This window comes from Myiozetetes cayanensis, unplaced genomic scaffold (genome assembly GCF_022539395.1).
Source record: "Myiozetetes cayanensis isolate MyiCay16 unplaced genomic scaffold, myiCay2020 scf9, whole genome shotgun sequence".
NCBI lineage: Eukaryota > Metazoa > Chordata > Aves > Passeriformes > Tyrannidae > Myiozetetes > Myiozetetes cayanensis.
The window spans coordinates 4,265,394-4,290,132 of NW_026088185.1; the positions used below are offsets into that span (position 1 = coordinate 4,265,394).

General features: G+C 45.6%; 1 protein-coding gene across 1 annotated transcript in view; it reads left to right on the plus strand.

The window, feature by feature from the left end:
* MAP2 (microtubule associated protein 2) overlaps positions 1-24,739 on the plus strand; it is a 213,858-nt gene that overhangs the window by 139,282 nt on the left and 49,837 nt on the right. The window contains 3 exon segments of the mRNA XM_050339292.1: positions 2,591-2,876; positions 21,910-22,023; positions 24,335-24,412. Coding sequence (XP_050195249.1) covers positions 2,615-2,876; positions 21,910-22,023; positions 24,335-24,412 — 454 coding nt within the window. The 5' untranslated portion in view covers positions 2,591-2,614.

The following is a 24,739-nucleotide window of genomic DNA, read 5'->3' on the forward strand; positions in this document are numbered from 1 at the left end:
ACCATTATAAACTCTGAGAGAGCACTTGATGAATAACAGAGAGTCAAGAATGAATTCATCCATGTTTCACTCTGTAACCATCTATTATAAATACTGAGCCAAATTCTGCCTCCAGATACACACAGTTCTCATTGAAGTCTGCCCACTGTATTTATTTTTAAAGATAAAAGCACTTCTGTTACTTTCACAGGGGACTTCTGTGGCACAGTCCATTGTGAGGATGTGAATATCCTTCCTCAAGAGCTTCAAGTGAATCAGGGAGTGTCTGCCTGGAACCAGGAAGGGTACTTCAGGGATAATAGCCTCCAAACTGTGGTGGTGGGATATAACCATCACATTTGCCCCAGTGATTTTCAGCACAACATTCCCCATGCTTGGCTCTTGCATAACACTCCCTGCCCCTGCTGCAGCTCTGGGCTCCTCTCATGGGTGACCCAGGGATGGAAGTGCTGAAGCTGACGGGCAGGTTCATCCTGCTCCTGGGACTTGCTGTCGAGTTCAAAACACATGGGTTGGTGAGGGAAGCCTTGAGTTAGGGCTTGGGTTTTTTGTTTGGTTGATTTGGAGAATTTTTTGTGGGTTTTTTTTTTTTCCTTGCTTCCTCAAGAGACATAAATGAGAATGTCTCATGTTTTTCCTAGAACAGGCTCTGTTCTGTCCTCAGATCCCAGATGCTGGTGGCTTTGGGTGTGTACTGCTCATTCCTAGTCAAAGGGAGACATTTGTCCCATGGCCTCATGTTTTGGGAAGGCTGTGATCAGAAGATGTTCTCTAGTGTCATGTAGTAAACAGACCTTGATGCAGAGGGTACGTAGGAGAGGGTATTTGCTCGGCTCAGACTCTCTCCTTCGTAATGACACCATCAGCTTTCCTGGTATGATGTGAGATGGCTGCTTTAAGGCTCTGGCTGTAGATACAGAATATCTCACTGATGAATGTCCCATCAGGGTAAGGGAGGTGGGGAAGGCAAAGGGGTGTGGAGCGCGTTTAGTGTTTCTGTGGTTGACTGCGAGGTGTCCTTGCTTTGTGATACTGCTCAGCCCCCGTTTTCATTCCAGCTCAGAGGAAAGCTGGAAGTTTTCCCTGCTGCTGCAGTCCTCGTGCAGGTAGTTATTCCCAGGGAATGGGGCTGGGCTAGGGTGAGAGCAGGCAAAGCTACGCTTCCCAAAACAATATGATCTCACCAGGAGGCAAAAGAGTTATTAGTCCTTTTTGGTATGGAACTACAGTTTGAGTCACATATTGTGATTATCTAATTTTTGTGATTCACCATGTTTTGGTTTGTTTTTTTTTTAAAGTAGCTTTGAAAGCTATTATAATTAAATAATAATAACTGATCAGAAAGAGTTTGAGTTATCAATTGGGAATGATTCTCTGGCAAATAACAATAGCTTTTTTTAATGCTAAACAGTTTTCTGCAAACTGACCTGACTTTGTAGAAACTAGGGTTTTTTTCTGGTTTCTATTAAATGTCTGCAGAATCTGTGCATTGTCCAGTTTGTGCACTGTTTTCTAGACTGCTCAGCCTCTGTGATAATGTGGCTGGTTGACTGCGTTCAGCTGATTTCTTTTATGTGTTTTTATTCTCCCAGGAAAAAGAGGTAGCAAGTGCTTTTGGAAAAGGCATGCTGGTTTTCACTTTGAAGTAGATAGCTCAGGGCAAGCCTTCCTCTCTTCTGCAGAGGTTGTCTTATCATCAAAACACAGATTATGATTTATTGTCTTACTAGGTTTACATATTGAGGAGCTATAGCTGCATTTATCTGTGAGGAGTATCCAAAGCCTGTGGTTTGTGCAGTGACTTCTTTTCCTGGCTTGGACAAATGAGAGCTAATGAAGAGGAATGAAATATATGTGAAGCAGCAAATAATGATTAGTTTTGTTTGTTTATAAATACTGATAGTCACAAGAGAATGCAATTGCTTGTATGAGAAACACTGTTCCCCACAGACCATTTTGGACAAAAGGGAGTGAGTGTGAATGTTCAGAAAACAACAAGTAAGAGGGGGATGTAAACAGGGTCGAACAGCACATATGTTCTCTTCAGGAACCCAGTGCACGTTCTCAGCCGTGGCTTCTGTCCCAGAAGTGGCAGATTGTACATGCTGCAGAGGACACAGTACCTTGTCCTTCTGTGCTTGATGAGCACCCGCCCTCTGCAACTGCAGCACCAGCTTCACTTCTTTGGCAGTTGTGATGTTCTTCCCTTTATTGCCCCAGGAAGGTGTCATTGCACTGTGATGACAGATTCACTTCTTGTTAAGTGGGTCGACATTTAAGTGTAATTAATGAGTTAAAGTCAGATTAACGACGGGGCAGCCCTTGAGAAACTAGGGTGAATAATTGCAAGGCATATGAGAGTCAGGGCGGACTTGATCCATAATTTTTACTGCTGGTGATTTCTTTTGGGCTTAAATTACTTCGCTCCTGACCAGGACAAACACACAGAGTCACTTCTGCGTTTAAACCCTCCCTTATCTGCTGGACAGAATTTACCAGCAGCATTGCTGGTGACATGACTGTGTTGCACCTGGTCACTGCCTGGTGGTCACGCCCTCGGAGCTGATCTCTCCTGCTCGTGTCATTGCAGGCCAGGCGGTGAAGGCGAGGAGCCATGGCGGAGGATAGGAAAGACGAAGCCAAGGCACCGCACTGGACTTCAGGTCAGCTAACAGAGGCTTCTTCACACCCACATTCACCTGAAATTAAGGATCAGGGTGGTTCAGGTGCTGGACTGGTCAGAAGTGCCAATGGATTTCCCTACCGAGAGGACGAGGAGCCGAGACTGGGCGGCCACGAGCAGCTGGGGACGTACGCTCAGACCAAAGAGAACGGCATCAACGGAGAGCTGTCGACAGGGGACAGGGAGACCGCAGGTAATGCACCTTGATGCCCTGCTGCAGAGCACGGGGCTCTGCAGACCACTGGATATTTCTCCAGAGGGAAATGTTAGGTGGAGCCAAGTGTGCCCAGGGGCGTGGGGGAGTTGGCATGAGGGAGCATGTGCTTTGGAAGGGTACTAGCACTTCACAGCAAGGGTTGCATCTTCACCTAGGCTTGCACAGCTTGTATCCTTACCCAGGATCCTGGGCAGCGCTCTGAGGAGGCATAACAGTACCTTAGTCCATCTTGGTCAATGGGACAGGGTCGCCTCTCTTAAGGATGAGAGAACAGACTGATGTAGAGTAGCTGCTCAGCTCCTCTGGGCTAGGAGGGAGTAGGAAACTGCCCAGCTGTTGTGTATTTGTGAGTGCATGAGGGATGGATTCTCCTGGTACTGCTCACAGGTAACGCCACCTTCTTCAAACCACATACTATTTGCAGAATAATTCATTGCTCAGTCTCACTGGGAACACCAAAATTCAGTATCAGCATTTATTTGTCTTTGCCTCACTAGATTCTCACTGGGACTTTGTCTGTTTGTAAGCTGTGTAAGGTTTTTAGGATGCAGCTTGTTATTTACAGAAATAAAAGACAAGCATGACTGTGTCAAAATGAAATATGCAAAGCAAGTTTCCTGTTTTAGAAGTAAATACCAATTCTCTCTGTGCAGAGTTCCCACTTTAAACCCCAAATGCACAGTGAAAGAATTTCTCTTGTACAGACACAACTGCCCTTGATGCATCCGTTCATGCATGCTGAAGAGATCTTTCTAGCAATGTTTTTTGGCTGTTGGCAGCATTTGGTGATGCTATCCGTAATTTCTCATCAGCTGGAGAATTTTAAGGCTCTTGGACCCTACAGTCATTTCATAAGCAACTGTGCTGGAAGTGAAGATCTCTGCTAAAAGTCTATGAGTTTAGATTTAAAATCTTTTCTTGTGGATAGCCAAAATTTGAAAGCCAAAGGTAGAAGAAGTCCTGTGTGAGCATTCAGATGAACACAGTGTTGATGACTGGGGATAATAACGAGGTCTTGTCTCTGTGCTGTAACCCAACTCTGCTCAGCCAGCAAATAAGAGAGGTAAGATGCTGCAGTTCTTAGGGGTTGATGTGAGCCGGGGAGAACCGAGTGCACTTCTCATCTTTGCCACGAGTTTTTCACGCAATGTGGACAGGTCCCCTCATACATGCAGAGAAGTGGGAATGGCTTTACAGGATAAAGAGAAATTTCCTGTCCTTAGAAAGGGAGCAGAGGAATGCTCTTCTCAGGCTCTCTCAAGCTCAGGTTCTGAGTGATGCTCAGAGAGAGATCTGAACACTTAATGAAGTTTGCAGCTAAAGGGTGAGAGGAGGCAGGAACTCACTGCTGGCCATCAGTGGGGCATTATAGGAGTGTATTTTCACATTGCTTTTTGAGGCAAGTAGTTACCAGCAGAACAAGACAAAATGAGGTAGTATGGTCTAGGGCAGGCAGCAGGACTGGAGACACACACTTGCCAAGGGAACAAGATTACTCTTGGTCTGGATGAAATTTGCTTCAGCCACCACTTTGTGGCCTCATTTCCTCCTCCCCTGCTTTTTTCTCGGTGTCTGCTCAGATTGCAAGATCTCTGGTGTGGGGACTTACTGTCAATATACACAGCTTTTGTTTGGGAGTCTTAATATAGCTTGTCTTGTGGCATCTTTGCCCTTGAGCACCAGAAAAGTCCCTAGAACTGCTTGCCTTCATGCACGAATTGCTAGCTCTCTGGAAACTTGTGCACTGCACACTCACACACTGGCTAAGTCCACATTTAATTCATGCAGTGTTAACCATCTTAGGATACTTAAGATATATTTTGAATAATTTTTCTCTTTTTGAAGGAAAAAACTCTTGGCAGCTTACTGTAGTGATAGAAGTGATAGTAGTGAAGAAGGGACCAAAGCATGTGTTGTCACTTCACGCTAGTATTTACTAGCTGGGTGTGTTCAATGCCTTGTGGAGCCGGATGTTTAGATTTTTGGTGTTTGATTCAGAATTTGATCATGAAATCAAGATTGTCATTCATCACCAAATTCAGTCATCTTTGCTGTGTTAGTCTGCTTGCAAATTTTAATTGCAGTGGGGTGTTGTATCACGAAGAGTTTTTAAATGCCACTCTGTCACGCATAATTGTCAATAATATGAATAGTTTAATCATTGTAGTAGCTTCCTGACTCCAAACAGCTGAGGAGAAAATGTGCAGGAAGCCAAGGTCGATGGAGATAACTAAGCCAAACTGTGGGTTTGAGTGGATTTACAGGGATTTTATTTTCCCTGGTGCAAGTCCAGCAGTGTAACCTAGGAAAATCTTGGGCTTCTCAGCCTTGATGTTGGAGTCCGTAAATCACCAGCAGCTGCAACAACCAGCTCATGTGCAGCCGAGCGCTGTTCTAAGGAGGTGCTTCCCAGGCATCCGTCGCCCCATCCCTGGGACATTTCACCTAAGACAGGTCTCCAGCACCTGACTGACCCAGCAGCTGGGATTTAGCACAAAGTGGGCCTCTCCTAGGGAGAGGTATTCTGCAATCTTCCCTTTGGGGCTCAGCAAAGCAGCGGGACAGCCATTTGCAGGGAAATCAGAGGGCTGCGTGTTAAAGGAAAGGTTGGAGTCAGGACAGAGGCACCTTATGCCAGCACTAATGCAGAGGCATGGGGTGGTAATGGGGGAGGAAGTTAACAGTTCTTGCCCAAACACATCCAGTCCATCACTGCAAGTGACATTTTTGGGTTTGCACAGTTAAAATTTGCCTTTCTGTATGTACGTGTCTCTCTCTTGGGCATCTGTCTAAGAGTTACTGAGTTTGACCTCAATTTTTGGAATCCTCTGAATCTGGCTGTTGTGTTGCCTTTGATTGATCTGTCTCGGTGTCGTGCTGGTAATGGCTGCATTATGGAGACACATCAATGCCCTCCTTTCAAATGGGCCGATGGGAACGTGGGAGAGTGCACAGCACTGTGGGCAGGGCAGCCTCAGGGCCTGATCCGGCAGCCACCCCAGTCACAGAGAGTAGGCTGGGTTTTTTGGCATAGCACACAGGAATCTGTTAGGGATGTGATGTAAGTTAGGGCAGTAAAGCAGTTATTCCTTTTTACATGCATTTGTGCATATGCATTTCTGTATATACTTGTGCTGTCCTTGGCAGACCAGCTCAGCCCTGTGCCTCTGTCAGCCACAAGTCCCAGGCTGTTCCTGCCATTTCCCTGAAGACACCTTGCCTTTGGTGTACTCTGGAGCATCCCACAACCCAAGACTCACCAAGTTTCCATGTGCTCTTCCTGCTACGTGCCTGTCCATGTCCCTTCTCACTTGCATACACACAGCATCTTCGATGAGGATTCTGGAATTACTGAGAGTAGAGGATGAGATCTGTAGGTTTAGTGAAGCCAAACCTTTTCACGTCATGTGAGATGTGAGCTGCAAAGGGAGCGTGATAGTGTAATCCTCAGAAGCTCACTCTGAAGTGTGCTGTCAAGGAAAGCTCTGGATTGAACCCTCTGGTAGTTGTTCAGGATGTATAAGGCTTGTAATGAAACACGGCAGTGGCAGCCTTTTCTTTGCTTACTGTAAAGTCGTGGTCAGCAGTGAGAAGCAATACAGATGCATTGCAGCCTGTGTCTGTTCTGCTTTGGGAACCAGCAATTCAACACAATCCATCTTATTTGAATTGCAAGGAACATCAAGCTGCAGAGGTTTGTGTTTTTACACTTAAAATGCCTCTGTTTTTTCTTTTCAGTAATGTAGTGACTAACCAGTCAAATTTATATAATTAGGGATAAAAGTAGTTAGATGCACCGTGAACCATCTTCTACAATATGTCTTTATGTACAGTGACTCAACTGATTAAGTGCTTTCTTCATTAAATGGCAAATTCAGGTTTGTAATCAGAGGGGACTTGGATTGCACACACAGTTATTTGATGAATTATTTTTTTGACAGATGAAGGGAAAGCATTTCCTAAAATCCTATTGCCAGAGCCTCAGGACAATGTCTGTGTCCTGGTGTCAGACAGCGCTGAGGACAGAAACATGTCCTACCGGAGTGACAAACTGAGCCCTTCATTAACTGGCAGGGTACCCAAAGTATGGGGGATGCAAAGAGGCTGTGGAAAGCTGTAGCAGGCTCCCTGACACAGCAGAGCAGCTGCAGGTGGAGCGCTCCTGGCTCTCGAGTCATAGCAAAGGTGGGTGAGATCCCGTAATAGATCCATGAGAGAGGCTTGGATTTTTGGTGGCTGGTGTGTGTTAGACTGTAAGTGAAACAGAAAGAGGGGGAGCCCTAGACCTATGAAGAAGGAATGAAGAATTGGCAGTACTGAGCTGAGGGAGGAGTCAGGGATTGAGGAATATGGGGGAACATAGTCATCAGCAGGAGAGCTGAGAGAGGTGAAGGGCTGAGAGCTGGCAAGATGAAAGCTGTGAGGAAGCAAAGCAGGGGCAGGAACTGGCAGGGAAAAATTGGAAGAAAGGTAATGAGAATAGAGGTTCAGTTTTATCTGTTCATCCAGAGCCAATACAGCTTTTACATGATGGCAGATATTACCCCAGAGAGGAAGGGATTCAGTCATCAGGAATGGCACAGTCTACAGGCAACAATCAAACAGAAAAGTGGGAAGGGACAAATCACATTTCAACTTCGAATGTAATTTATTTTAATTCAGCCTGTTGTTTTAGGCTCTGTTTAGATGGACTAAATGGACATAAATTTATACCTGTGACCAACTACTCTTTAAATAACCATATTTCAATAAGCTGTGGGGAATGCCAGCCTGAAAGACTTCCCTGGCATAGCCAGTAATGCTTGAGCACAGGCAGGGAGTCCCTTTAGGTTGACTATGGAAAAAAACCATGTTGAAGGTAGGGATTGTGCTTGTTTCAGCCACCTGGCTGTGAGTCAAGGCAACAGTCTGTATCCCATAGCCTTGCATTGCAGTAGCCAGTGTCCAGGTAAAGAGGATCCTGTTCACAGCCCTCAACACCCTGCACTGTCAGAAGATCACTGTGGTGTGTAGTTGTGGCAGCTCAGGGCCCTCAGCCCCTCCAGGACTGGGCCTGCAGCTGTAGTGGAGCAGGATTGCAGCACTGGGGTCAGCAAACATGACAGCCTCTCCAGGCTGAACTGCACTGACTCGTGGCCTGGTCTCATGGAGTGCTAATTGTTTGTTCCCCCTCTAGTGACATGTCATTTTCCTTTCTTTCTCCTTCCATACAAGCAATAGTACTCTGATGGCACTGCCAGTAAACATACAAACAGGCCTTTATTGTACAAAGACCTTTTTAGTCTTTCTTTTTAACAGGACTTCTTTGTCAGTAATTTCCTTTTCATTTGGCTGTTCACACTGACTGTCCTGCTGCTGCCCAACACTCCTAGAATTACCAGAGCCCCCCCCACAAGCTCCCTGAATGCCTTTTTCCAAAAGGAGATTTCCAACCTTGTTGTCAGATGTGCATTTTCAGCAAGCCACATGTTTTGAGCAATGCAGACAAAATGCACAGAAGGATGCAAAATCATTGACATTCAGAGCTGACTGTGACTGGTGGGTTTGTCCTGTTTCTATTATTTATTTTACAGAGCTAAGGGAAGGCATCTTACCATGTCATTGATGCCTCCCATAGGAAAGAAGCTGTTAATTAGGCATTTTGATCTCCCTCTCTTAGCCCAGGAAATGTGACAGTAATTACTGTGCACCATCATTCTGCCAATTTAGATACAGATGAACATACCGGGCTTCTGAAACTTTTCTTCTCTGTGTGAAGTGTAGTACAAGTGTCATTTTCTGGGACACAGGACTGGAATATTACAGACATATTCAAATTATGTTGCTGAAGACAGCATAGGTGGAGGCTGGAAAGCCTCTGGAGCACTTCTGGAAAATGTTGGGATTTTACCATTCTCTGTTAAGCTCGCTATAGAGGTCCTTCTCAGTTGTCCTTCTGCAGAGAACTGGGAATCAAGGCACAGAAATTCCATCGTACGTCCCCTACCCTCAGTTATGTTCTTCCTGACTCTAAAGTATTTGGTAACTGCTGTAGAGACCAATCTCTGTGGGTTTTTCTGTGCCTGGCCCTGTTAATCACTAAATCCAGTAAGACAACATGTTTTGTCCAACCATAACCTCTCTGAGGGGCTGGCTCTGCCCTCCCACCTCTTCTTGGGACTTCAGAAATCAGTAATTGAAAAGTATTGGTGGGAGCTAGAGGGTCTGACACACTTTTGGGCAGAGCAAACACGCAAAAATCATTGCCTGAAAGGGAGTGGTGTGAGATGACCCAAGTGAGCAGGTGTTGTTGACTCCCATGTCTGGGAGTGAGACAGGCAGAGAACATCAGTCTCTCTTATCCCGGAGCTCCCCCAGGAGTGTGTTGTTCAGATTCACTGGAAAGCCGTGTCTCCGAGCAGGTGCAGTAACATCACTGCAGTGAGCTCCTGTATCACCACATCAGCACTGCATCTGGCCGAGAGAAGGCCTCAACTAGCTCTTTCCTTTGGGCTCCCTGGTGTTTTGATTCACTTTGGTGTTTTTTTGTTACAAATGAGCATCATGAGAGGGAATTGCACAAGCAGCTGTGCTTGCTTAAGAAGTGAGAGTGTGTTGGCCTGGCAACCAGCGTTCGCTTGGTGCCATCAGTGTTCCCAGAAAATGTAATTGATGACAACCTCAGAATGCAGTGAGGCTGGGCTATGAAGGAAATGGCTTTCATAACATGTTGTTCCAACCACACCAGTGATTCAGATCGTACTCCAGGAGCACCATTTATCAAAGTTGCCTTTTGAAAACACCTGCAGCCATTCTTGGGGGGCTGGTGTAGCCAGGATAGCTATTGCTGCTGAAGGATGAGTATCCTGTCAAACACAGAATGCATCCTGGATGTTAAATTTTCAGCTTTGTCTCCCTGTTGTCTGCTTGCCTCTGTCCCCCTTTCTTGCCATCCACGTTTGGCTGCCTGCTCTTATGGGGGCTGTAAAAGCAGACTTTGCTGTTCAGATCTTGACCCTCCATCACTGGTACCAAATGAGTGACTGGTGGGGCAGTTGTGTCCGGAGGCCACGTTCTAATTTGTGGCCTGTTGTGCTGAAGTTCTTCTCAATGTGTGGTGTGTGGTAGGAGGCAACTTGTGCATTTATGAATTACGTAAACTAGACAGGACTTGTAGCAACCGGGAGAGACGGCACCTGGGTGTGAACAGACTTAGCCAGGTCAGCCAGGAGGGCTGTGGCAGCCACGGACAGGTGGCATGGCCCTGTGCAGGGCTGGGCTCAGCTCTGCCCCTTGCAGAGAGGTGGAGACAAAGCACTTCAATGGTTCATCCCTGTCACGTCTACAGGGAAGTCGTCATGATCTCCACCCCCAGGATGGCAACATAAAGGACGTGCAGGAGCACTGGGCAGTATCTGGCCCTGGGCAGAGGTCTCTGTGAGTGCAGCTGGAAGGTAGTATTGCTGGGGACTGTGCCAGCATATAATCTTCCTTTCCAGTTTTGATCCGGGGGCAGGAAGATTAGGAGGAAGGTTCATTGCTAAACAACAGAGCCTTTTTTTACAGGCACACAGCTGCTCTTGTTTCACGCAGAGCTGAAATGGCAACTTCTCCTCTAAAGTCACCTTGAAAGAGAAGCAGCAGGTTCTTAGGTGACAGCCTGGGATATGCTGGTGGGTAATTCCCAGGCCAAATTTCCAGGCCCCTTTCCCTGTGCCTGGAGGTGTGGTCATTAACCTGGTCATCCCTGTGCTTCACGGATCCCTTCCTCTGCTTTTCCCATTGCAGAAGCTCAGGTGTGGGCATTCCTTGGCTAAGGACAGGTTAGCCCGGCACGAGGTGTCCCCAGGTCCATGTGATGGGGGCAGGTCCTGCCACCACATGGGCTGGACACAGGCCCTTCCTCACTGGGCACGGGTTTAGCCTCTGGAGGAGAGGAGGTGGGTACCGTCACATAGCTCACAAAAACGAGAGTCACACAAAGTCTGCTGCTCCTGCAAGGAGTGCCAGGCATTGCTGATTCCTTTTTTCCCCGTTGCCATGCCAACGTGGCCCCACACGGAGCGAGATCTCTTATTAATCTCCACTGAGGGAAAGTATGTAGCCTGGGAGCCTGTTTAGCATTCAGGAGCGCACAGGCTCCCTGTGACGGCTCTGAGCCACAGCCAGGCTGGCTGACAAAGGAAAGGAGGATTTAATTTTTTTCCTCCTTTCCTCTAGCATTTGCTTCTCAAGGTTAAGGGAGACAGGGAAGAGACTGGAAGCACTTTCTCCTGGAGACCTCACTCCACAGTCCTCACTGAGGCACAGCTTTCATGGAAACGGAAAAGAAATATTACTTTGGGGCATATTTTCTGTGCAAAATACAAGTATGAGAGATATATATGCAAATTTCTTGGTTTGACTCACCCTGATGAGCTACTCTGTATTAAGATTGGAAAGCAAAGGCAATCTGGGTTTTAATTTGAGTGAAACTCAAAGGCAGTGTTAGAAGGAAGCAAGGGAGAGCTCTATCTTTCCTGGTGTTTTAGTCTATGAGGTTACAACATAGAGAAAAAAAATCATCTCTTCTCTTGCTGTATTTGTATCTTGGGTAAGGACAGCAAAACTTGGCATGTGCTGGTGTTTTGGTTTGGGTTTTTCATTTTGTGGAGTTGCTACTGGTAGATTAACAGACCTTATAATGATAATTAATACAGATTTTCTTGCCTTTGCCAGCTGAAGGGATGGGAATCAGCATAAAATGGCTGGCATTAGCTGGCAGATGAGCCCTGATGATCCAGTGCTTGTCCTTACCAAAAGCTGATCTGGAAATTCAAAGGCAAGACTCAAAGTGAGAGGTCTTTGTGCTGTTATTTACACTATTGTTTGTTCCTTGAGATATGCTGTGCAAAGCATTTACTTTTTCTATAGACTGACTACAGAACAGAGTCAGTGGTGCTTGGAAAACCTCCTCTGAAGTGATGATTTAGAAGTGCAGTTTTGGTTTTTTTTGGGGTTTTGTTAGTACTGAGGCGTTCATCGTGGCATGCAAAAAGCACAGGAAACTCCAAGCACCCCAGCTGGGTACGTTAGATCATGGGAGTGATTTCCTGCTTCGTGTGGAAAACACCTGTTCAAAACTTTAGTTTTAGCTGCATGCAATATATGGAAAATAACCATGAGATATCATTAGCTTCAGGGCAGGAAAACCTGTTAGCTTCTTCACAGAGAATCATTTTCACTCAGGACTGAGTAGATTGAATAGTTCATGGAAATCAGTCTCCCTTGGAGGCACTGTATATTTTGGGAGGTGAAAATAAACCCCAGGTATTTCACTTTTTGTTCCTGTTTCTTTCCTTGAAACTAATTCAAAGTGATATATGATCAATTTGGTACAGCTCCCAGCAACCTATATAGCCTATGGCACTTGGGATAAAACTGATTTGCAGTCAGGTCCTCTGCCCATGCGACCAGTGCTGCATAGATATGACAGTCTTACTGATGTACTCAAAGTGTTTTCATCCACAGCTTTGCACCAAATATCAGAACAGGGAAAAGGATTATCTGTGACTTGCTTTTTACCCCAAATTCAGAGTATGTGCCACATCTAGGGTAGTACAGGCTGCACAGGTTGGTGGTGAGCTGTAAAGGAGAATAATCCTTAGCTGTTCCTGTCCATGAATTGCTTTCTCTTCCCTTTCCCTGTCATTCTTTCTCTCTATTTAAGAATATATTGTCCTTCTCACCAATTGCTCTGTCAGCTCTTCCTTCTCTTCCTCTTTTCTCACTTACGTTGTCTCTAGCTTTTTTTCTTTTGTTCTTCATATCTACTCTCAGCTTTATCTCAGCCATCCAATGTAGCTCCTCTGTGACCTGGAATTTCCACAGCTGGTCCTCATTTTGAGTACACTTGGGAGCTCTGGTTCTGGATGCAGCTCTCTTGGTGGCTGCAGTGACCTCCAACTCTCGTCTCAGCTCTCACCACAGCACCCAGACGACCCCACCACTGGGACTGCAGAAGATTGCAGGTGTTTAAATGCCCAGAGAAGACAACTCTGTCAGAAGAAGTGGAAGAGGTAGTTCAGAAGATCACAGAGTTACAGAACAGACCTTAAAGATCATCTAGTTCTGAACCCCCTGTGTGGGCAGAGATACCTTTCACTATTCCCAGGTTGCTCAGAGCTCCATCCAACCTGGCCTTGAACACTGCCACGGATGGGGCAGCCACAGCTTCTCTGGGCAACCTCTGCCAGTGCATGGGTGGGCACAAAAGACGCACTGAGGGCTTTTGTGTGCGTCTCTCACATCTCTCTCCTTCGTATCGTTTTCCTGATCGCATTGCACAAGTAGAGGTGTGAGCTGTGGGTGTCCAAGGGTGGGCAGGCAGTGGATGGTAGCAGGCTGTGTGGGCATTCAGGGGTGAGTCCTAGTCAGAGACAAGGTTCCTTTTAGCTGGGGCAGTGCTAGAAGAGAGAGGGAGAGATGGCAGAACTGCTGAGCTTGGCTGAGAACTGCTCTGGACATCTCTCCATGCCACAGCCCCTGTGGGAGTGAATTAATTTGTACCTGCTCTGCTCTTCCTCTCTGTGGAGTCGTTGCACACACTCTCTTGGAAGTGCACAACACATCCTCGGATGGCAGGAGAATCACACCTGCCTTGGTACAGGGGCTGGGTGGGGCTGGAGGAAATGAGCCACGCAGCTGCTTCTGCATTGCAGAGCTGGGCCGGCAGCTGAGCCTGAAGGTGAACAGGGCACAGCATTGCTGTGTTTTGTGTGTGTTAAATATCCCCTGACAGGTTAAACCGGCATTCTGTTGGCATTGACAGCGTGAGTTTCAGTCCTCCTGGCTGGGCACAACTAAATCCCACACAGTGTGTGCACAGCTTAATGTTAATTCTAAACTTAAATCCAGCAGTTTATATAGCATGCTTTGAATTTTTTTAAAAAAGATCACAGAAAACACTGCGTTGAAAAAAATTATAAGTGTTTAATACAATCTCAGAAGGAGCTAAAAATTAATTTTAAGGGACGTCACCTCCTGTTGTAGGTGGCTGAAGCTCCACTGACTTCTACAGAGGTTCTTAAAAGACTGTTTAAAATGTTAACTTGTACTTAAGTTAAAAATAAATACTAATTTAAAAGTGAGTTAAAATGAGTTACCCATTACATATATTTACTCACAAAGGATTAAATATGTGGTTCTTTGTTGTGAAACCAAAATAATTTTTTGTTTTTTCTGCATGAGTCCTAGGGAATTCATATTTTAGGAAAAGATAGAGCTGCTTTATATGTGCAGCTGATGTTTTGAGCTGATATCAAGTCCTAGGAAAGGCAGTGGGACCTCACTGCATTGCCCTGGCTGAGAGTCTGGTGTTGTCTGCTTCAATATTGCGTGCTACCTCTAAATTGAGTTGCCCATGCATCAGACAAAACAGAACGGATAGCTTTTCCCACCTCTGACTTGGCTGGGAAATGCTGACAGTAAATATTTTGTTCCAGGCAATAGCCTTAAGAAGATGTGACTCAGGGGACGCACAGAGAGCAAGTATTTGCAGTAATGAGGGCTCATTTTTAAAGCGCTGCTTTATTGTTCTGACATTTGTATGACTCCTTTTTAACAGACTTACATCTTTCAGGGCGGGGCTGGGGAGGGAACTGATCCCTTGGTGTTTTGTTCTCCAGCTGCCAGACAGCATGGCACAGGCCACTGCCTAATGAACGTGCTGGGGAGCCACAGGAGGGGACTCACGGGAGCTTTCTTAATGGCTCCTAGCATGAGTCGCTTTGGATTTTGCCACTGGAGATTTGGACTGTGTGACCAACTCTCTCGATGAAGAAGGTGATCAGGAAGATGCAGTCAGGGCAGTGTCGCTCAGTCACACGCAGAACGTGTGGGAGCAATCCAAGGACAGGCAGCCCGAGCTTCCCCAAGCGCTGCACAACAGCCCAGGGGGCACTGCAGAGGCACCCTCCAGCCTCCTGTTTGTACCAGAGCACAGCCAGTCTGACACCAGTTGTGCACCAGATTTACTCTGCTGTAATGCAGACAGCGTAAGAATCGTAGAATCACTGAGGTTGGAAAAGACCTCCAAGGTCTTTTTAGGGGCTGGATAATGGTGGTTCAGCTTAACAATCTAGAGGTTAAGGAGAACGTAGGAGAGACTTTCAAATACCTGAAGTACCCCAAAACACAGAGGCCTAAGCTCTTTGCTGTGCGGCTCACCAGGGTGTGAAACTGCTGTGTCAGGCACTCAGTGGTAGCTCACCTATTCATGCTCTTCTCACATGGTGACTGCAGTACGTCCTTCCCTTGAGGTAATCTGAATGTTTATACCTTGGGGATTCAGTCAAAGTTCTTTCTTTCCCAAAACACAAGCCTTTTCTGACCTGTTCTGTTGGTTAGCTGGTGAATCCTGGTGATTAAATTAATCTCATTGATGCTGCAGTAGCTTAAAGTCAACGAGTTTATTAGGGAAATGATACTTGTCAGTTGTGTTGTGGTTGCATTTAATTTAAAAGCTGATGTTCCTATTATTTGCCTTCATACCTCCTGCCAATTGCTATTGCCAACATCCAGATCAAGGACCTACTTACAGCAAAATATTTACACTCACAAAAGCCATTTGAAAGCAAATATTTGAATTCTGTAAAGCTATGTTACTGCTTTTTTCTTCAGTCACAAGCACTAATCTGTTGGCATTATTTGGGGTTTATATAACTTACTCATACTGCTTTGATTGCTGTTGTGTGTTTCTCTTTTAATCCAAGTGCAAAAAGGCAGGACTTAACAATTGTCATTATCCCAGTGATTAAGTCCAGCCTGTATCTTTGTTTTTTCCTCCTCAAATATCACTGGGTGACACCTGGGTCTTTTACCCCAACGTTTCAGCAGTCTCGACTGAAACAAGTGATCCACCAGCTTCCAGGAGAGCTGAGCGTGAATTCAGGGCCTGTCCTTAGGGGACTAGCTAATGCCTCTAAACAAATCGAATAGCTATTTGGTTTATAGCCTTGTTGCACTTGGAATTGCAGTACCCCGGGGGAAAAAAATCCATAGGTCCTGTTTGCTTTTCAGATTGTCAAAGATAGCAAATAGCGGCTTTGTATCTTTCCTTTCTGCAGGAATATGTGGGGTGTTTTGCCTCCCTAAGCAGTGCAGGTTGCTCTGTGCTTTTGTTGTTGACTGGCTTCCACTGTGCCAACAATTAGTGCTGGTTACCTTGGAAACTGCTCTGCACCCCACTGAGGATTTTGACAGGCACATTTTGACTGAAATTGCTTTGTTTTCCCAATTCTACGAGCACACATGTAGCTAATCCTGTTGCTGTGCTCTGCCTGTGTTCCTTCCCTAAGATGTAGCAAAATTAATGAAACATATTATTTTATCCTTTCCCCCTGATTGCAACTTTCTTCAAACCCTGCTTTAGCCTCAGTGCTCCAGGAGCACTAATTACCCTTTGGTTTATCCAAGCTGACTTTTAATTTTCTTGGTAGGTGTCTATGAGAATCCATGAGAAGTTTTGACACAATTTTCAGTTTCCTCCTTTCTGTGCCTCCTTCCTATCATCCCTTCCCTTTGGTTTTCTCCTGGAGCATTTGTTGTGCTGTGCAGTTCCAGCATGGCATAAACTTTGTTTATGGCTTAGATGAGTTCTCCTTTACAGAGACCAGATGGCACCTTCCATGGCCATGGCAAACTCAAGGTCTGCTACCACTGTAGTGGCATCAGAAAAAGGTGTTGCCAGAAAGAGGGGGTGGTGATGCTGGGAAGAGCATCCTGGTGAAACTGGGAGGATGTGAAATGCTTTTTCCTTTTAGGAGGAGCTGTCCCTGTTGCTGTGAAATGGGTTCCCAAGTGGGGAGAAGTGGTGGATAGGAGGGCTGAGCGATCTGGCTGAATGGCAGTAATGAAACACAGGCAGCCACAGCCATGGAAGGAGAGGAAGAGCTGGGGGGACAAACTCTGCTCTGACTGAAGCAATTGTGGCCTGAGAAATCACTGGCACTGTTAGCTGGGGTGACGAGCAGGCTGTTTCCCAGGGTGAGCTGTACCAGCCCTGGTTCCTCTGCCAGCAGGATCCTCGTGGCAGGGCCAGGTCAGGTACCTGCAAGGCAGGGAGATGCTGTGAGCCCTGCCCGTAGGCAGTGTCTCCTCTCAAAAACAGTCCTTAAAATAATCATAAAGCATTGCATAGAGGGGTAGGGAAGAGAGAGAAGATAAAAGGTACTGCTGGATGAGGGTTGTCAGAGGCAAACAGCTGAGCCCAAGGAGGTTGACCTAGGAAGTGGTATTCCTAAGAAACTCAGCTTCTTCATGGAGCCTGAGGTCATGGTAGTTTGGAAGAGAAAGAGGAAGAACTGCCAGAGGCTGAAGGAAAACCATTTAAAGGGCACAAAGGAACAGACACCACACATCACTGCAGAGGTGTGTCACAGATCTGGTTTTTGTTCTTGCCTTTATAGTTGCCTGTTTTTTTTTTTTTTCTGGAGATATTTGGTGAAAGCTCAGACACTTTTTTTAAAAGACTCTTGCTGCCATCTGTTAATCTGTCTCCGGGGCTGGTAGACCTGTCCGTTAGCAGAGTTAATGGACTGGAAAAGTTTCCTAGGAAATGAAAGTACTGTAGGTAATGGATTCAGGTGCCAGTGGAGACATCTGCAGTCCATTGACAACTGCAGCAGCATCAATAACAAATGAAGGAGGGATTTGAAATGACATCTTAGCCTTGTGCAGGATCTGATCCCAGATCCCGTGCTCTGCTCTAGCCATGCTATAACCTCATTCAGCTGCCCCTGCTTGAGTCTCTGTCAGTGAAGGGAAGCTCAGGTGTCTGGAGGAGTGTCTGTATGATGCCTACTGCAGGTTAAATGGCAATGCCAGAGCAGCTGGGGTGAGGATTGGACAGCTGGAATTTGCTTGTGAGGAGGGGAGCAGCCTTTGGACGCAGCAGGCCTTCTAAACCCAGCCAAGAGGAAAGGCTGCAGCTCCCCATACCAGCAGGAGCTGGTTCAGCGTGCCCTGTGCATCCCAGTGCTCTGAAAGAGTTTATGTCCCTGAGTTACCTGTGGGGCAGGGAGATTCCAGAGCTGCTTATTTGGTATTTTGGGGGCTGGGGTTTATAGAAGAATTGGACCTACTTCCAAAACCAGGAGCACAGAGTGCTTACTTGTTTGAGTTTTAACTTTGGTTTTAAATTAGTGTAGTACCCTCTCAGCAGGGCAGAGTCCTCTGTTCCTGCCAGGGAGCAGTCATGGCACTGGCAGCAGCTGGGCAGAGCTGACCCCACAGCCCTGTCGGAGCTTGGTCTGAAGTGACAACCTTCAAGGGAGCAGCAGAGGCACAGTCCCTCTGTGTCAGCTTCTGGCCTCGTCCTGTCAAGGGGCTTTGGAGAGCTCATGCTGAGGGTCTTTCACAATGTCTCCTCTCCATTAGGGACATCACATCCAAGGACTACCTGTACTTTTGGGTACTGCATTCCTTGAAATCAGACTTGGAAGCTCTGTCTGTGTCCTGTATCACAAGCAGATGACATCCTGCTAAAAAGGAGCAGCTTTTTACTCTCTGCAAAATGCAAAGGAAAGGCATGTTGCACTTCTTTGTTCTGCTGCAGTATAACATGAACCTGAGGTTCTTGTGCCTTTAAGAAATACATCTATTTGGTGTTAGTTTTAATATGTTAGTGCCATTTCTGTTGCACAAAGTAGAATCAGATGGAAAGCGGGGAAAAAGAAGGAAAAGGGGAAAAAGGAAAAGAAGGAAAAAAAATATTTACAAGGAAAACTGTGTCTAATGAATCCAGAGCTTTTAGGCTGTGAAGAATTTGCCTGGCATCCAGGCTGACGAAGTCTCTTTTTTCTTTTTTCTTTTTTTTTTTTTTTGTTCTGTATCATTAGGCTTCCTTGAACTTTAACTGAACCATGAGGAAACTATGAAAAGTCTCAATAGCTGCCCTGTGAGGATTTGACTTACCCATTGGATCTGCTATTTATAGTGTCCATTAGTACAGAAATGTCTGTCCTTTTGCAGCAGCCATGTATAGGAAAAGCACTGCTCTTCTGGTGAACTGCCCGTGCCTCCTGTGTCACCCAAAATATCCATCAGCAGAGTGTTCATAAGCCTTTCTCGATTAAAAAAAAACCCTGCCAAACAAAACAAACCAAACAAAAATAAAGCACAAACCCAGAGGCCATTTGTATTTTTATTTACTTATTTTGCGTAGCATGAAATTGAAATTTCCATTTTTTAGGAGGCAACCTTTCACCCCCAGACATATCTCCCTGTGGAACATTGTCTTTGTCCCAAGGAAATTAAATCAGGAAGAGAGCTGAGATGGTGGGAGCTGTGTTCCAGCCTTGGAGAGCTCAGTTGCACCAGAGAACCAGGCTGGATGGGAAGTAAAAATTCTGTAACAAAAGAGATCATTTTTAATAGGAATCTGCCTTACCTTGCTAGGAGAAGGGTTGCAGTAGCTTGGCTGATGGAAAGCAGTTGACCAAGTGAGTTTCCTTTGGATATGCTCAAGGGCACTAAATCTGGTACACATTTGCATATTCTGTATCAGAAATTAATCGGAGCTTTTTCTTAAATTTTTCGTGTAAAAATAAGCTTAAAAAATTTATTCTCTTAACAGTTGAGTCTTGATTTGTTCATCTGAGCTAACAGTATAGACTTGATGATGTTGCTTTTGTCGGTGGTGTTGTCATTAACAGCTTCACGGAGATTTTGACAGGAGGGTCATGTGTCACGTCCTCCCGGTGTAAAGTGGTGGCAGGAATTGGTGCGGGGTGTCCTGGAGCTGTGGGACTCTGCAAAGCTCTGAGTTGTTCTCCGGGCTCACCAAAGCTGTCGGGGTGACGCTTTTTCCTGCTCTGAAAAAGCAGCGTCTGAACAGGGATGTGTCAGGCATCACAGGATACTTTATGGAAAAGCAGTTTGTGTCCCACCCGTGCAGGGTGCTGCAGCACACCGTGGTTGGCGTGGGGAGGACACAACGTGCTGCAGGAAGAGGATAGGCCAAGCCGCAGGTTTGTTCTCCGGATTTTCCCTTGTTCTTCGCAGGCTGTTCGTGCCTCAGAACACAGGGAGCTGTCAGGGCCTGTAAAGATTCCAGATTTGTGTCCAGTCCGCTGCTCTGCAACAGCAGCACCATGTGAGAGTCTGGGAGGGCCTGGGAAGTGTCTCTGTTCTGTGTTTCTCACAAGAGGAAGGAACCAAGAAGCTTCCCCAGCATCCAGCAGCTGTGGAAGCAGGAGAAATTCAAAAAAGCCCCAAAATGAGGTGCAGGCCTTGGAAAGGCAGCTGGGAAGATTGCTGGGCTTTAAATCAATATCCCTGTTCTTGGGTCAGTAGGACTGGCCACATGAGTGACTTGATGTATGGGGTTATGGTGCTCCATTTGATCTGCTTAACCACAGAGGGGAGGTTGATCTTGTACTGGGGGCATGTTGTTGAATGGAAGAACAGAGAACTAGAGCTGCTGTTTGCAGTCTCCTACTGGTAGTGGGCAGGTATATCATATGTAGTCTCTTTCCTAAATGTATCAAGCCCCATCTAAAAGCCAGTTAATTTGTTTCCTCCTGTGTTGAAGGTTGCCAGCACTTCGTACCACTGACAGTGGGAAAGCAGCATCTTTGGATTTCTAGTCTGAATTTATCCTTGGCAAGTTTATATTCATATATTTTGGGGTTAACAGTTTTTTCAAATCAGCTTATTTTTTTCATTGTTTGTTAGTTCTGACATATTCAACTATCTCTGTTGCTGGAACTGTTGCAGTCACTGCCCTCCAGGTGACCAGTCAGGAGGGAAGTGAGTTGTAAGATATAAATACCAACAATTAGGAATGTTCTTTGCCAGTGGGTGGGGATTTTTAATATCTCATTAAATAGTTTGGTCAAAAGAAAGATTAACCGAGCACTTTGGTTTTAGACAAACGTGGCTGTGAAATTCAGGTAACTCACATCTGTGGTTTTTTGTGGGGAGGAAAAAAAATGAGCTTTTCTAAATGACAAACAAAGAGGAATAACTTTACATTAAAAGTACAAAGGAAATCTGTAAGAGTACTAGCTGTGAAAAGAATTCACAATTAATCTAATGGACAGCGTCCCTTGTCAGCATGGTTGCTGTGAAGTTACATATAGGGCATTGATTTAAATATACTTGCCCTTCCTGGCCAGTCCTTGTCTGAAGGACACAGTAATGGGTGAACAGAGAGCTTTCATTGCTGCCCCCCGGGATGGTGATTAATGGGGGCTCTGGCAGGAGCGGGCGTATTGACATCTGCCATTACAAACCTCTGTGCCCACGCGGGGGCTGGGGCAGCGCTGAGGTTTTGTTCTGTTCTCAGGTGTGTGCCCAGCAGTGCAGCTGATGGGCTGGTGGCCTTCCCTGGGGCTCAGCTGTGACTGCGTTGGGAACAACTCTCAACCAGCACTCGGGCAGAGCTGGAGATCATACAGAGATGTTACTTGGCCCTTCTTTTCCAAGTCCCTCATCAGCGTACATGGCTGTCTGGGAGGTGCCTTTAATGCATGCTGAGTGTGAACTGTTGAGGAGGAAAAAGCATCCAAAGTGCATGTTAGAATGCGGCTCACTTCATATATTAAATGTCAAGAAATCCCATTACTCAGCTGGCCATTCTACCTCTGTTTGCAAAACAGTACCTGCAGCAGAATTTCTTCTAGACATTTAATAAATGATCATCTTAAAATTTTGCAGTTGCTGCACATTGTCCCTATCAGAAAGAACATTTAATAATGATGCTTTGTGTATTTTGCTGTAAAGGCTGGGCTCCTGATTTTTATAAATATTCAGCATTTCCCGCTGAGATCTTTGGAATATCTGGTGCTTCTATTTTATTTTTAATTGATTTTCTTGTATTTCAGGGAAAAAAGATTACCTTTTAAAAATGGATTAAGTCAGCCTCCGTTTTTTATTGATTAACCTAATCTTTATGATTTTAAAACACCGTTCTGATTAGCATGCTTTTCTTTTTTTTTCTTTTTTTTTTTTTTTTTTTCTCTTTTTCCTGACTTTGCTGCTGCCACAGAAGAAGTGTCTGCGAGGATAGTACAAGTAGTAACAGCTGAAGCTGTAGCAGTTCTGAAAGGTGAGCAGGAAAAAGAAGCCCAGCACAAAGATCAGCCCGGACCTCTACCTTTAGGTAAAACGAGACAAAGAATGTTCCAAGTAACCTCGTGCCTGCAAACGTTGTGTGTGTGTGTGTGTGTGTATTACAAAACACAGCTCCAGCCATGTGTTCACACTGGTCACGGGTAAACCACAGCACCGCTGGATAAATACTGGAACCACACGGTACTGATGGCAGCATCCTTGCATTCCTGGTTCTTTGTGCCCCGTGTGTTCCCTGTTTGCTCTGACAGCAGTTCTCCAGCTGGTTTCTGATTCCTGAGTGGCACAGTTACAGTAACAGGGGGTGTTCCTGGTGGAAGGGTTTGCTCCTCGTGTTTGGGGGGACTGTTTGTGCTCAGCCGTGTACAGTGTGAAGGATTAATGTCTGGAGAGCCACAGTGGGAGGAGAGCAGATGAAAGGAAGCGAGGCTTTGCTGGCTGGGCAGGAGCTGCTCAGAGAGATGGAAGGGGAGCACCTCAACAGGAAGCAGAACGGAATGGGGCACGGCAGGTGAGGGAAGAGAGGCATTAGCAGCCAGGCAGGGTGAGGGGAGGTTGTGGGGAAAGGCGTCACATGTGGAAGAAGCAAATGCCAGTGGTCTAAACTGGGAACAGTACCACTGCCACTGGTCCCTGCCCTGTTCCCATCCTCCTGCTGCCTCCTTCGTGAAATGTCTCTCTGAAATACGTGTGTATGTACATATATGTGTGTATACATAAAAAAAGGTAGGTATACAGCCATTTGTACCTAAGGTGCTTCCTCCTTGCCGGAAAACTTCTGCATTAGCTCAAAACATGTCCACCCAAGGCCAGAGAAAGGCCATAGTCTATCCTGAGGTAGGGAAGTCTTGCAGGCCTGCCCTGGACAGGTTCTGCTGAGTGCACCTACATTTTCATTAAATCAAAACAATGCCTCCTGGTATTTTCCCCACAGACACTCTGCTGGCTTCAGTGTAGTGTCTGGACCCTGTCCAGGGGTGAATTAAAGTCGATGAGTAGCTTAGAATATTTGTTGGAAATTTGGTTCCCAAGGTCTTTTGCTTCATTGAACTGACTTTGAACTGCAGCAGGGACATGTGTCACCTGGTAGTTTCATTCTTTGGAGACACTCAGTTTTACATGGAAGTCTCCAGTTCTGCAAATCACTTCATACGTGTTTAAGTACAGATCTCTTCACTGGGGCCTGGGAGAGGCAAAATGGATATTAACTTCCATCTACTTAGATAAGACATTTAAAAAACATTGTGAGAAGTATGTCTTCAGTTAACAGCTGTTGGTGTTATAGTTCCTGTGGTCAGTTGAATTGTGATGAATTTATAAATCCTCTGTCACTGGACAGCACATCTTAAGGACAAGTCCCATACAGCCTTTTCCAAACCACACCAAAATAAATAGGAGAAAGCCTGTAAAGTTCTGCTGTGGCTTTGCAAGTGGCCTTTTTGTGCTTGGGAAGAACCCCTGAATTGGAAACTGAGATCTGCTTGTTGAGAAGTGCCACTGATAAAACAGATCTGTTGAAACAGATTTGTTACTTTTTTTTTTTTAAACATCAGTTAAGCCCCAGGAGTGGATCTGCTTTTAAAGAAGAAGAATTGTCAAAGTGATTGGTAGGAGATCAGGTTATTCTAAGTTCATTTAAGAAGCAGTTTGTTTGGGATTTCATCATACTTGAATTGAAATAACTGAAAAAAAATCATCTGGTTTCAACATCTAGTCTTGTGACTGGGAATGAGTCTAAACCCAGATCTAAGTGCATCTAAGTTTTCACTTAAATGTGTCTTGCTCAGCTGAATCACTCTTATGTCACGACTGACACAAGTTCCCTGTGCTGATGTCTTTTGTATTTAGACAAGCAATATTTGCATGTTTTCTGTGATTAACCTTGAACTCAGCAGAAGAAAAGAAAATGTGAAGAATGTTTTTCGTTCATGTAGTCAGGGTAGATTGAAGATACTGGATGCCAATTTCTGATAGCTGGCATTAGTTTGTAATATCTCTCGTGCTCGGACACTTTATTTGTGTTGCCTTGGGTGACTAAAGGTTTTCTAAGAAGCAATACTGATTTAAAAGATTATCTTTTACTTGATTTTGATAATGTACTCTATGACCATAATCTTGTAAATAATTCACACCAAAACCCAAACCAAAACAAAAAAATTCAGAAGCCTGTGTATTCTGTAAGGGTGTGTCTGAAAATGCAGTAGGCAAGAATTCCCATTGGGACTGATGGAATGAGGAATTATCCTCAGCTGGGCAGAGCAGGCTGACTGCAGCTTGCGTCATGCGTTGGTCATCCTGCAGTTAATTGCTGTATCTCATTTTTACCATTCAATCTCTAACAGCAGTTGAAGAGTCAGCCAACCTGCCTCCTTCCCCGCCTCCGTCACCAGCTTCTGAGCAGACTGGAGCTCTGGAGGAAGGTAAGGGTCTCCTGGACATTGCAGTGCACAGCTGTCAGCAGAGGGATGAGACATGAATCTAAAGGATGGGGGAATCAGAAAATGGAGATACTTTCTGCACCTTCATGTGAAAAGATAAGGCATTCCCAGCAATAACTCCCCATCTGCAAACCAGCTGCAGTGCATGGATGAGGTAGACACATGCACAGAGGTAACTGACAGGATATGTTAAGTATGTCCATACTAAAGAAAAAGAGATGGTGCTGCTCACCTTCTTGTCTGTTGTATGCAATATGAGCCGAGGTGTCTGCTGTCCCAGTGTGGTCACCAAAACTGTGATTCAGTATG